The sequence below is a fragment of the Phyllobates terribilis genome, unplaced genomic scaffold (genome assembly GCF_046119375.1).
Source record: "Phyllobates terribilis strain yellow unplaced genomic scaffold, ASM4611937v1 Scaffold_5__5_contigs__length_657084704, whole genome shotgun sequence".
Classification (NCBI taxonomy): domain Eukaryota; kingdom Metazoa; phylum Chordata; class Amphibia; order Anura; family Dendrobatidae; genus Phyllobates; species Phyllobates terribilis.
Genome location: NW_027362765.1, coordinates 120,906,433 through 120,920,778, shown reverse-complemented (window position 1 = coordinate 120,920,778; position 14,346 = coordinate 120,906,433). Strand labels below are relative to the sequence as shown.

The 14,346-nt window shown below is 42.6% G+C and overlaps 1 protein-coding gene across 3 annotated transcripts in view; it reads left to right on the top strand.

Moving 5' to 3' along the window:
- The first annotated feature begins 3,712 nt into the window (after positions 1-3,712).
- The window catches only part of UCKL1 (uridine-cytidine kinase 1 like 1), a 54,252-nt gene continuing 43,618 nt past the window's right edge, over positions 3,713-14,346 (top strand). For 2 of the 3 annotated variants that reach the window (XM_073682888.1, XM_073682889.1), the window contains exon 1: positions 3,762-3,851. Coding sequence is in view for 1 of the 3 variants with exons in the window: in XM_073682890.1 (XP_073538991.1) it covers positions 3,799-3,851 (53 nt within the window). In the remaining 2 variants the exon portion in view is untranslated. Of the gene's footprint in view, positions 3,852-14,346 lie in introns of all 3 variants that reach the window. The other variant, XM_073682890.1, reaches the window with a different exon arrangement.

Below are 14,346 nucleotides of genomic sequence, written 5' to 3'. Positions count from 1 at the left end.
GTAAATTTCTTTAATAAAATGTAATTGGTGAGTTGAAACTATTAGTAAGTTTAAAATCGTATTAGGAGATAATTTTCTGGAGGGGCCCCAAGATTTCAACCGCTTATAGGACTCCACAGGGTTTAATCCGGCACTAAGCTGGCTATTCCAGGAAATTTGGCAGTACGCAACAGCATATTGAATGGGATGGCTCAAAATGCAAGGCCCTAATGTACAAAGGTAGATTTATCTCAAATCTGAAAATACAACTCCCATAATGGAATGACAGCTACAATGTGTGGCTGTCCAGGGCTGCCACTTGGAATTTCGGGGCCCCAAACTGGCAACATTTTCAGGCCCCCTTAAGACTCTGCTCCGGCTCCACCCCAGCTCCGGCTCTACCCCTCAAACGTTCCACAGTCCCACCACCCACTCTTGGAAAAATTCCACTTCTGCACCATATCTTCACCAAGCACACATTAACAGTTCCCGTTGAACACCATATCACATAGATAGCCAGCAGCTTTTTTTTGGCCAACAGATTTTTTAAGCCGCCACCACGACAACGGGACTCTTCTGGCCGGACCCTACTCTACACTAACCTATTAAACATTTTTTATAATACCCAATACTCTTTTAGGTATATTTTTATTTATGGGAATGTATCACATATTTTTTTTTTAAATGACCAATAATACCACATACAAGGGATAAATACCACCACACTATGACCATATCACATATTACCACCACATAGTGACCAAATAATACCACATACAAGGGACAAATACCGCCAAACCGTGAGCAGATTACATATTACCACCACATAGTGACCAAATACTACTAATAATAATACTGATGATTAATAAAAAACAGAATACTAATATTACCATAAGTACCATTATACACAGGATCTATGTACATAGTGTACAGTGTCAGTGTACAGATAACACACTGACTCACCGGTGACCACCATCACTTCTTCCAGGCAGGACTCGTCTCTGCATAAAATAACAGTTATATAGAGCAGCTTACACTACACTACACTTCTACACTACACCAGATGAAGAAAAAAAATGACATAGTGCTGAAGACGCAGGCTCACTGAACCGGCAGAATGCTGTCGCTCGGGCCCGGTGAGCAGAAGAACAGGCCTTCTCTCCTCGCGGGGCCCCATACGCCAGTAATGCACTGATAGCGGCCCGGTGGCTGTCGGCATTAGGCAGAGACGTGGTCCAGTCCCGGCTTAATGTAAGCAAATGTTTTGGGGTAAGAATGAATCTTTACGAAGGGAAAATTAAGGGGTATTCCGAGAAAACAAGTTATCAGCTGTGCAGAGGGTCTGACCGCTTGAACAAGCACCGGTTGTCAGTAAGGCCACAGTCACACATTCAGTATTCGGTCAGTATTTTACATCAGTATTTGTAGCCGAAAACCAGGAGTGGGTGATAAATACAGAAGTGGTGACGTGTTTCTATTATACTTTTCCTCTGATTGTTCTACTCCTGGTTTTGGCTTACAAATACTGAGGTAAAATACTCAATGTGTGAACATGCCCTAAGGGGAATTTTTATCTCTGTTACAAAACGGCGCAGGAGGTCGGACGCCCACGTTGCTGCCTACGGTACAGACCAAAAGTTTGAACACACCTCATTTAAAGATTTTTCTGTATTTTCATGACTATGAAAATTATAGATTCACACTGAAGGCATCAAAACTATGAATTAACACATGTGGAATTATATACTTAACAAAAAAGTGTGAAACAACTGAAAATATGTCTTATATTCTAGGTTCTTCAAAGTAGACACCTTTTGCTTTGATGACTGCTTTGCACACTCTTGGCATTCTCTTGATGAGCTTTAAGAGGTAGTCACCGGAAATGGTCTTCCAACAATCTTGAAGGAGTTCCCAGAGATGCTTAGCACTTGTTGGCCCTTTTGCCTTCACTCTGCGGTCCAGCTCACCCCAAACCATCTCGATTGGGTTCAGGTCTGGTGACTGTGGAGGCCAGGTCATCTGGCGTAGCACCCCATCACTCTCCTTCTTGGTCAAATAGCCCTTACACAGCCTGGAGGTGTGTTTGGAGTCCTTGTCCTGTTGAAAAATAAATGATGGTCCAACTAAACGCAAACTGGATGGAATAGCATGCCGCTGCAAGATGCTGTGGTAGCCATGCTGGTTCAGTATGCCTTCAATTTTGAATAAATCCCCAACAGTGTCACCAGCAAAGCACCCCCACACCATCACACCTCCTCCTCCATGCTTCACGGTGGGAACCAGGCATGTAGAGTCCATCCGTTCACCTTTTCCGCGTCGCACAAACACATGGTGTTTGGAACCAAAGATCTCATATTTGGACTCATGAGACCAAAGCACAGATTTCCACTGGTCTAATGTCCATTCCTTGTGTTCTTTAGCCCAAACAAGTCTCTTCTGCTTGTTGCCTGTCCTTAGCAGTGGTTTCCTAGCAGCTATTTTACCATGAAGGCCTGCTGCACAAAGTCTCCTCTTAACAGTTGTTGAAGAGATGTGTCTGCTGCTAGAACTCTGTGTGGCATTGACCTGGCCTCTAATCTGAGCTGCTGTTAACCTGCGATTTCTGAGGCTGGTGACTCGGATAAACTTATCCTCAGAAGCAGAGATGACTCTTGGTCTTCCTTTTCTGCGGCGGTCCTCATGTGAGCCAGGTTCTTTGTAGCGCTTGATGGTTTTTGCAACTGCACTTGGTGACACTTTCAAAGTTTTCCCAATTTTTCGGACTGACTGACCTTCATTTCTTAAAGTAATGATGGCCACTCGTTTTTCTTTACTTAGCTGCTTTTTTCTTGCCATAATACAAATTCTAACAGTCTATTCAGTAGGACTATCAGCTGTGTATCCACCAGACTTCTGCACAACACAACTGATGGTCCCAACCCCATTTATAAGGCAAGAAATCCCACTTACTAAACCTGACAGGGCACACCTGTGAAGTGAAAACCATTTCCGGTGACTACCTCTTGAAGCTCATCAAGAGAATGCCAAGAGTGTGCAAAGCAGTCATCAAAGCAAAAGGTGGCTACTTTGAAGAACCTAGAATATAAGACATATTTTCAGTTGTTTCACACTTTTTTGTTAAGTATATAATTCCACATGTGTTAATTCATAGTTTTGATGCCTTCAGTGTGAATGTACAATTTTCATAGTCAAGAAAATACAGAAAAATCTTTAAATGAGAAGGTGTGTCCAAACTTTTGGTCTGTACTGTGTGTGTCATAAATGTGAAAAATGTCAATGGCACCATTTTTTTTAGCACAAAATGTATCACTTTGAGATAACTTAGGTCGCCTCAGTGGTGGGTGGTGTGCAGCATGAATACTTTTTCACTTTTACAGCAGATAGAGATATAGATAGATAGCTATGACCATGTTCTCTATGGCTGTTGTAACTCATAGCAACCAGTGAATTGGTCTTACTTACATCCGTCTGTGAGGTGGATAAAACACGTTTTTCTATTGGTTGCTGAACTGACGCCTAATCTCTGGGTCAAGATGGCTGCCTGTGTGCTCACATAGAAAAGATAAGTCTCTGGCTACTGTCACGTGTCTGTGTATTATCACTGACGCTGTGAGGCCTATAGAAGCCATCTGCTCCCATGCCTGCTTATACTTGGTAACCTAGGCAACAAAACTACTGCAGTCCCGTTTTACCGTCGCTTACTGCCGCGGTGGCTGCCGGGAGTTGTAGTCTAATATAAAGCGTTACGCTTTATTAAGTGTCTGTCTTGAACTACAATTCCCGACAGTCTCCGCAGCGCCTGCTTGACATTCCCTTGCAATGGCGGATCCTGAGGGGGTCCGGTCTGGGAAGGAAGCTGGAGGCAAGGAAAGGTGAGAGGGAGACGAGTTACTAAGTAAATAGTTTGCATTGGTTTGGAATCACTACAGTAATGCGGAAGGAGGGGACATTGTAGGACTTTGGGAGTCGTCGCTGTGTCTCTGTCTTGCAACAGTTGCTGTGGAACTACAAATCCCAGCAGATTGTGTCATTCGGGTAGAATGCTGACATTTGTAGTTCTACAAAAGAGCTACAGCACCTTTTTAAAGTCCTTGCTATTCATTGATTTGGGGCAAAAAGGAATGTCTCACAGATCTGGTCATGGGATGGGATTTATGGGCAATTTTTGCAGCATTAATATTACTTTTTTTTCTTAATCCTCTTTCATCTGTACCTATCAATGAGCATAGCAAGAAATGGTAAATGCCAGGCCCTTAGTCATTCTAGAGTGAAAAGTTTTGCAAATGACTAATATGCTTTGTATTGCATACCTCCTAACTTTGGAGAAAGAGGGATAGATCATGCGGCGCTTGTAGCGTGCCGTGGCAAATTTTGACCACACCCCAATCCACGCCCATTTACCAATTCTTTCTCCCCTGGCAGGAGGAGTTGTCAGAGCGGCGCTGGTAATGAGGGACATTCAGCAGACGGCCCCCTCATCCCCAATCCTGGTATGCATGGGCCCCCTCATCCCCAATCCTGGTATGCATGGGCCCCCTCATCCCCAATCCTGGTATGCATGGGCCCCTATCACTGCACACATGAAAAAAATAAACAATTCTACTCACCTTCCTTCCTCCCCCTCTGCTCCAGCGCTGTGTCCTGTCTGCTAGCAGCTCGTGTCAGCATCTGAGCAGTGCATGAAGTCACTACCATGCACCCTCAGATGCCGAGGTGAGCTGCGGGGATATTCACTCCTCTCCACGCTGGGACTATGGGTGTGGAGAGGAGTGAATAGTCATTCTCCTTAATAGTGCACACAGCAGCGGCCGCGCTCCTGCTGCGGCTCAGCTATCTTCTGTGCCCACTACTAAAGAGATTATAGAGTCAAAACTACCATCCATAACAATGTGTACCTAGCATGGTATAGGATATATTAAAATATAACTTTTAATGATAGTGTAATAAAAAAAGGCCACAGGCTCAATAAAACCAGACAATTAGACATAAAAAGACCAACAAACGACACACATACATAGAAGTCACAATAACCACGGGGGTAAGGGTAAAATTGCCCAATATTGCAACCTCCCGGCAGTAAGGCCGTGACAAATAAATATTTGAGAAAGGAACAGTCTCACCAGAGGTTGGAGTATGGTCCTACTCAAAAGGAGGATCCCCACTTATCTGGTTACTTCATCCAGAGAGGCGCTATCCAGGAGGAGAGATATAAACAGATTGGGGGGGGGGGGAACTACCCACACATTACCCATAAACAATATCTCATATATAAAGTGGATGGGTCAGGGATCTATTGCACATATCCCAAAATATTTCCCATTCCCTACGCGTTTCGTAAATCACTCATCAGGGGATAGTGAGAAGATAAGGGACCGCTGTATAAAAACAGCATAATAAAGTTTCCCAGAAAAAGATATATAGGGAAGTTACATGTGCTAAATGCTCAAATAATCGGTGGCGTTTTATATGCTCACTTTTGGCGCCAAATACCCAAACAAACCGTCACTTCCGGTGCGCAATATGACGCACTGGGGCGTTCATGTGATCAAACAGGAGACGCAGGTAATAGCCAAATGAAGCGCTCCAAGCTGGAACGCATTGCTGATCAAAGCGGAACCGGAAGGGGCGGAGCCAGCATATCACATCCGGTCTACTGCACTCCAGCGTGGAACGCATAGGTGAAATGTCGCGCAGCAGACAAAAGCGCCGCGTCTCTTCCGGAGCGCCTTCTGGCACGCTCCATACCAAAACATCAGCAAAGCAATGCATTATCAAGGTGGAAACCAGAACACTAAAGCCGGCCCACCGCACTCCAGAGTGGCGGCGCACCCACACAATTCCCCCACAATGTGCCCCCGCAGCGCCAATGGGGGAAGGCGCAGACAATATGAACCTGCGCTCTATAACATTTATTCATATATTCACTTAAATGAGGCGCCATTACCATAATAACCACCGCTAGGGGTGGTAAAAGAAAAAAGAGAGCATAAAATAAATCCAATAAGGATATCAATTTATGTCCATGAATATGGTTATTATATCAATCAGTAAAATGCTAAATTGATCATCAAAAGGATATAAAAAAGTTTATAGGTGAAAATAGCAATGCTATATCGTTACAAAAGCACCCTAGTCATTTAGATCAATAGAGTCCTGCACCCCAAGATATATCACTTACAGGGGAGGACAAAGTATTTTTAACGTGGTAATTAAGGCGGGCCAGTTGGTCAAGGGTCATGAATAGTCACAAATATTGATAATCGAAAAAATGTACAGTACAGACCAAAAGTTTGGACACACCTTCTCATTTAAAGATTTTTCTGTATTTTCATGACTTTGAAAATTGTACATTCACACTGAAGGCATCAAAACTATGAATTAACACATGTGGAATTATATACTTAACAAAAAAGTGTGAAACAACTGAAAATATGTCTTATATTCTAGGTTCTTCAAAGTAGCCACCTTTTGCTTTGATGACTTCTTTGCACACTCTTGGCATTCTCTTGATGAGCCTCAAGAGGTAGCCACTGGAAATGGTCTTCCAACAATCTTGAATGAGTTCCCAGAGATGCTTAGCACTTGTTGGCCCTTTTGCCTTCACTCTGCTGTCCAGCTCACCCCAAAAAATCTCGATTGGGTTCAGATCTGGTGACTGTGGAGGCCAGGTCATCTGGCGTAGCACCCCATCACTCTCCTTCTTGGTCAAATAGCCCCTACACAGCCTTGAGGTGTGTTTGGGGTCATTGTCCTGTTGAAAAATAAATGATGGTCCAACTAAACGCAAACCGGATGGAATAGCATGCCGCTGCAAGATGCTGTGGTAGCCATGCTGGTTCAGTATGCTTTCAATTTTGAATAAATCCCCAACAGTGTCACCAGCAAAGCACCCCCACACCATCACACCTCCCCCTCCATGCTTCACGGTGGGAACCAGGCATGTAGAGTCCATCCGTTCACCATTTCTGCGACGCACAAAGACACGGTGGCTGGAACCAAAGATCTCAAATTTGGACTCATCAGACCAAAGCACAGATTTCCACTGGTCTAATGTCCATTCCTTGTGTTCTTTAGCCCAAACAAGTCTCTTCTGCTTGTTGCCTGTCCTTAGCAGTGGTTTCCTAGCAGCTTTTTACCATGAAGGCCTGCTGCACAAAGTCTCCTCTTAACAGTTGTTGAAGAGATGTGTCTGCTGCTAGAACTGTGTGTGGCATTGACCTGGTCTCTAATCTGAGCTGCTGTTAACCTGCGATTTCTGAGGCTGGTGACTCAGATAAACTTATCCTCAGAAGCAGAAGTGACTCTTGGTCTTCCTTTACCGGGGCGGTCCTCATGTGAGCCAGTTTCTTTGTAGCGCTTGATGGTTTTTACAACTGTACTAGGGGACACATTCAAAGTTTGCCCAATTTTTCGGACTGACTGACCTTCATTTCTTAAAGTAATGATGGCCACTCGTTTTTCTTTACTTAGCTGCTTTTTTCTTGCCATAATACAAATTCTAACAGTCTATTCAGTAGGACTATCAGCTGTGTATCCACCAGACTTCTGCACAACACAACTGATGGTCTCAACCCCATTTATAAGGCAAGAAATCCCACTTATTAAATCTGACAGGGCACACCTGTGAAGTAAAAAACATTTCCGGTGACTACCTCTTGAAGCTCATCAAGAGAATGCCAAGAGTGTGCAAAGCGGTCATCAAAGAAAAAGGTGGCTACTTTGAAGAACCTAGAATATAAGACATATTTTCAGTTGTTTCACACTTTTTTGTTAAGTATATAATTCCACATGTGTTAATTCATAGTTTTGATGCCTTCAGTGTGAATGTACAATTTTCAAAGTCATGAAAATACAGAAAAATCTTTAAATGATAAGGTGTGTCCAAACTTTTGGTCTGTACTGTATATAAAGTTCAATGTAAAATTGGCAGACATTAAGATGGACAGACCGAATAGGAAGATGGAAAGAGAAAAGGGAGACCCTAGAGTGCCCTAGTTCAACTGTTCTGACCACCTACCTAACAGCGGAGGTTGGCACCCTAGGGGGAAACGAGAAAGGCGCCCCCGCTCCTCAGCGGCTTTCCCTAGGTATCCCTAATAGTCCCTAGAGTAAAGGGAGATAGATTAAAGGAAACAGCCAAAGGTTAAGGTCTCATTAAGGCCAAATGGGGATTGGGTTTTGAGACAAAAAATCCACCTAGTCTCACATTGAAGGATTTGTTTGTCCCAATTGCCACCCCGTAGGGGAATATCAACCCTGTCAATCCCCATAAAGGACAACAAGGAGTCATCACCCCCATGTGTTATGTTAATGTGCCTCGCAAGGGGGGTGTCCCTTTTATTGGTGATGTCTCTCAAGTGTTCCCCAATTCTTCTTCTTAATTCACGGGTGGTCTTTCCTATATATTCTAAACCACAATTACAAGTAGCTTTGTAAATAACTCCTTTCGTGCGACAATTAATAAAGGAGCGGATAGTGTACTCTTTTCCTGTAACATTGCTTGTAAATTTCTTCCCTGTCTTCAAGACCCGGCAGGCAATGCAACCACTACATCTGTAACAGCCCTTAATATTGTCAGATATGAGCCAAGTAGATTGGCGAGGGGGAATAAAATGACTATGCACCAATCTGTCCCCAATAGAGCGGCCTCTATTGAAGCTAACACGGGGGTGTAAGCCGATCAAGTCTCCAATATCAGTGTCCATCTTTAATACCTGCCAATGTTTCTGTAATATAGAACGAACCTTCTGCGAACTTTTATCATAAGTAGTGATATAGCGGATTGACCCCTGGTCAGTTACTTTAGGTTTCGGAACCAACAATGATGCTCTATCCAAAAATTTGGAGTCATTATACGCTTTCTTGAGTATCCCATCCGGGTGCCCCCTATCTTGGAAGGGCCGTCTAAGGTCCTTTGCCTGTTTCTCAAAGGATTCGGGCAGAGAACAGTATCGTCGGGCCCGAAGATATTGTCCTTTCGGAATGCCCTTTTTCAGGGCAACAGGGTGATTGCTATCCCATCGCAACAAGGCATTCGAGGAAGTAGATTTTCTATGTTTCTGTTGATAAATCTCCTTCTGCTGTTTTTCGGATCATGACATCCGAAAGGACAATATCTTCGGGCCCGACGAAACTGTTCTCTGCCCGAATCCTTTGAGAAACAGGCAAAGGACCTTAGACGGCGCTTTCAAGATAGGGGGTACCCGGATGGGATACTCAAGAAAGCGTATAATGACTCCAAATCTATAGATAGAGCATCATTGTTGGTTCCGAAACCTATGACAACATCCGGGTCACCAGGAGGCAGGAAGTTACTTTGGTCATGCGCAGTGCATGACCAAAGTAACATTTCCCTGTGCAGCGCTGACAGGCTGCATGGCATAGGGAGCTGCTGCTCTCCATGCTATACCGCTGGTCAGGCTGCAAAAAGTGAAAGTCCCATAGTGGGACATGGTGAAAAAAAAAAAAACCTCAAAAAATAAAAATATTGTACCCATAATATTTATTATGAAAAGAAATAAATAAACCACTAGTTAACCCCTTTAGTGAACACTGTGAAAAAAAACCCAAAACTTTATCATCATACCGCCAAACAAAAAATGGAATAACACTCAGTCAAAAAGACAAATGTAAATAAAATTGGTACCGCTGAAAACGTCATCTTGTCTGCAAAAAACAAGCTGCCATACAGCTCCAACAACCGAAAAATAAAAAAGTTATAGCTCTCAGAATAAAGCGATACAAAAAATACATTTTTATAGAAAATAGTTTTTATTGTGTAAAAGCGCCAAAACATAAAAAAAAAACTATAAATGCGGTACCACTGTAAGCGTACTGACCCGAAGAATAAAGCTACCTTACCAATTTTACCACACGTTGAACGGCATAAAAAAACACCAAAAAAAAAACAATTCCGGAATTGCTGATTTTTGTTTATTCTGACTTCCCAAAAATCGGAATAGAAAGCGATCAAAAAATATCACGTGCCCGAAAATGGTACCAATAAAAACGGCAACTTGTCCCGCAAAAAACAAGCAGTCACATGACTCTGTCAGCCGAAATATGGAAAAATTATAGCTCTCAAAATGTGGCAATGCAAAAACTAGTCTTTGCAAAAAAAAAAAAAAAAAAAAGACTTTTAGTGTGTGACAGCTGTAAATCATAAAAAAAAAAACAATATGAATCTGGTATCGCTGTAATCGCACCGACCCGAAGAATAAAGTCGTCTAATCACTTATGCCGCACGAGGAATGGCGTAAAAAATATACTCTAGGGTTAGGGTTGTGCTAGGCTTGGGCTTGGGATTTTTTCAAAAGTAAAGGGAAAAAAAAAAAGATGACGATATGGCCACCAGTGTTGAGCCTAAGTGCTCGCTACTTGAGTTTGCATCAGGTGCTCGTGTATGCACTGAGTATCGCGGGTATTCGAGTGACATGCTCGAGTCTCTGCCCCATATGCTTCGCTTCCAAAAAAAAATGTTGCTGGGATCGCCTGCCATGCACGAGCGATCCCCATTTTTTTTGGGGTGTCTAACAACTGTGAAACATGTGGGGCAGGGACTCGAGCATGTCACTCGAGCACCCGTGATACCTGGTGCATACCCTAGTACCTGATGCAAACTCAAGTAGCGAGCACTTGCGCTCAAGACTAATGACAACTTATTCAATATGATGACCTAATGTTATCAAATTCTGTGTCGTACCTCTGGGTTCAAAATGTTCACTATACCCCTTGATAAAATCCTTGAGGGGTGTAGTTTCCAAAATGGGGTCACTTGTGGGGGGTTTCCACTATTTAGGCACATCAGGGGCTCCCGAAATGCGACATGGCGTCCTCTCTTGATTCCAGCCAATTTTGTGTTCAAAAAGTCACACAGTGCTCCTTCCCTTCTGAACCCTGATGTGTGCCCAAACAGTGTATTTTCCCCACATATGGTGGGGAAAAAGTTTGATTGTTTTATTTTCACAGCTCCATGTTCCATGTATCTGCATGCTCAGGGGAAATTGCACAACAAACTTTGGGGTCCATTTTTTCCTGTTAGGCTGTGTGCCCACGATGCCTTTTTCAAGTGCAATTCCGCACTTTCAATGCCCATGCTGCGGATTTTTCCGCATCGTTTATGCTGCGCTCAAAAATCCGCAGCATGTCCATTTATTTTGCGGAAGTGCTGCGTTTTTGCCTCCACTGACTTGCATTAGAACGCGCCAATTCCGCAAGACTGCGTCTGTACTTGCGTAATCCAAGCGTTCTAATGTGCGGATGGTACCCGGGTGTGGAGGACAGGAGACTCCTCCACACCCAGGTACCATTAAAAGCTGTAAAAAATAGAATAAAAATAAAGATTATATTCACCTTCCGACGGCCCCCGGACTCCTTCTCTGTGCTTGCCGACAGATCGCGCAGGACTGAAGGACCTGCGCTGACGTCACAGTCATGTGACGGCAGGTCTTTCAGTGCAGCGTACCGCGATCTGCCGGCAGCCAGCACAGGAGCGCAGCAAGACTGCAGGGGCCATCGGAAGGTAAGTATAGGGGTTTTTTTTAACCATTCTCTTGGGTCACACTATATAAATCCATGCTGTTTGCATGGATTTATATAGTGTGACCTAGTTGTCAAGCACTTTCCAAGTGATGCTAAAATCGCTTGGAAAGCGCTTGACACCCGCATGTGGAGAACTATTTACTTCCGCTTGTCCCTGGCAGGAAAACGCATGTACAATCCGCATGCGTTTTTTCTGCCAGGGAGATGCAGAAACGCTCAGGAAAAATCCGGAGCATTTCTGCATCGTGGGCACATAGCCTTACCCCTGCAAAAATAAAAAAATTGGGGTCTAAAGTAACATTTTTGTGAAAAAAAGTTAAATGTTCATTTTTTTTTCTTCCCCATTCCAAAAATTCCTTGAGGGGTGCAGTTTTTAGAATGACGTCACTTTTGGGTATTTTCTGTCATAAAGGCCCCTCAAAGTGACTTCAAATGTGATGTGGTCCCTAAAAAAAAAATGGTTTTGTAAATTTTGTTGGAAAAATGAGAAATCGCTGGTCAACTTTTAACCCTTATAGCTCCATAATAAAAAAAAAATTTTGGTTCCAAAATTGTTTCTGATGTAAAGTAGACATGTGGGAAATGTTATTTATTAATTATTTTCTGTGACATTTCTCTCTGATTTAAGAGCATAAATTTTGACAATTGCAAAATTTTCGCCACTTTTCCAATGTTTTCACAAATAAACGCAAGTGATATCAAAGAAATTTTACCACTATCATGAAGTACAATATGTCACGAAAAAACAGTCTCAGAATCAGGGGGATCCGTTGAAGCGTTCCAGATTAATTACCTCATAAAGTGACACTGGTCTGATTTGTAAAAATTGGCCTGGTCATTAACGTGCAAACCACCCTCGGGAGTAAAGGGGTTAAAGGGGAATTCCCATTTCTAAGATCCAATCTCAATATGTAGTAGTTGTAATAATATACAGTATTAGAAAATACCCCAGTTATAAATGTAGTATAGTTCTTCTAAATTCACTATGTCTCTTTCCTCATGTGCAGGCATTGCAGGACCTTTAGGTATTCATGGTTACGACCACTAGCAACTAGACGCAAAACAATATAAAATGCTAAGTAGAAATAAACAGGGTTAGAGATTCTCTGAATCCTCCCATACAGAACACTGTCTCCGTTTGGTTTTCTGTGGATTGTGCAATCAACATAATAATTTGATACTCACTTGGTCAACCTTGAAGGGACGTTGGTGCCCTCCCCTCCCCCCGTGAAGAAGGCAGCGCCGAAACGCGCATTGGGGTGGACGCGTGGCCCTTCTGTGAGCTCCCACACTCTATGGTCCTGTGTTTAGGTATGAACTAATTGTTTATGTATTTATTTCTTGTGGTTAGTTGAATGCATAACTACCTGGCGATTATTTAATGCACCTACCACTATAGACTAGGACTAATTTCCTGGACACCTTAACCTCCATACATGTACATTTATCTGGACCTTAATGCTGCTGTGTGGGTCACTCAATGTTAGTGCACATGGCCACTGAGCCATTGTGGTTTCACAGAACGGACCCCGTTGGTCCTATATTACGATGGATTTTTTTATAGTGTATGTATCTGCACCATTTCTGTCAATCATTTGTATTGCATTTTGCATTTTACATTGATATAATAAAATTTAGTCTTTTTATTGAGAAATATATTTTGGGTGTTTGATCGCTATGTTCTTCTTTGAATTTACATGAGGAAAGAGACAAAGTGAATGAGAAAAACTATACTACATTTCTAACTGAAGGTATCTGCTAATATTATTATTATCATCATTATTATTACACCTAAAACATATTGGGATAGGATCTTGGAGATGGGAATACCCCTTTAATGACCAAGCCAAATTTTTGAGGTAATAATTCTGGAACGCTTCAACAGGTTCCACTGTTTGAGATTGTTTTTTCGTGACATATTGTACTTCTTGATAGTGGTAAGATTTCTTCCATATGAGTTATGTTTATTTGTGAAAATATCGGAAATTTGGCGAAAATCTTTGCAATTTTCAAACTTTTCATTCGTATGCCCTTAAATCAGAGAGATATGTCACACAAAATAATTAATAAATAACATTTCCCACATGTCTACTTTACATCTGCATCATTATTGAAACATAATTTTTTTTTGTTAGGAAGTTATAAGAGTTAAAAGTTGATCAGCGATTTCTCATTTTTTCCAACAAAATTTACAAAATCATTTTTTAGGGACCACACCACATTTGAAGTAACTTTGGTAGACCTATATGACAGAAAATATCCAAAAGTGACACCATACTAAAAACTGCACCCACGAAGGTGCTCAAAACTACATTCAAGAAGTGTATTAACCCTTCAGGTGCTTCACAGGAACTAAAGCCCCAAATTTTTTATTTTCACTAGGGTAACGGGAGAAAATAAACCCCAAAATGTGTTGTGCAATTTCTCCTGAGTATGCCGATGCCCCATATGTGGGGGAAAAACTATTGTTTAGGCGCACGGCAGGGTTCAGGAGGGAAGGAGCGTCATATCACTTTTTGAATATAAAACTTGCTTGAATAATTAGCGGACGCCATGTCGCATTTGGAGAGCCCTTGATCTGCCTAAACAGTGGGTACCCCCTGTTGGGCGGCGGTGTTTATACTGTGCGGTAATGAGGCAGTGACCCGAGGAAAGTCCAACTTAAATGTCTTTATTTGGCAAAAACTCACAACTCAAAAGCTGACCTCCCGATCGCAGCCGGGATATCCACACAGTCCGTGTAAACCTGTTGCCGTGGGAGAAGGCTGCGCCGTGTCACTTAGGGTGCGTCAGATACTTTGTCTTCACAGGCCTGTGTTCCGCTTC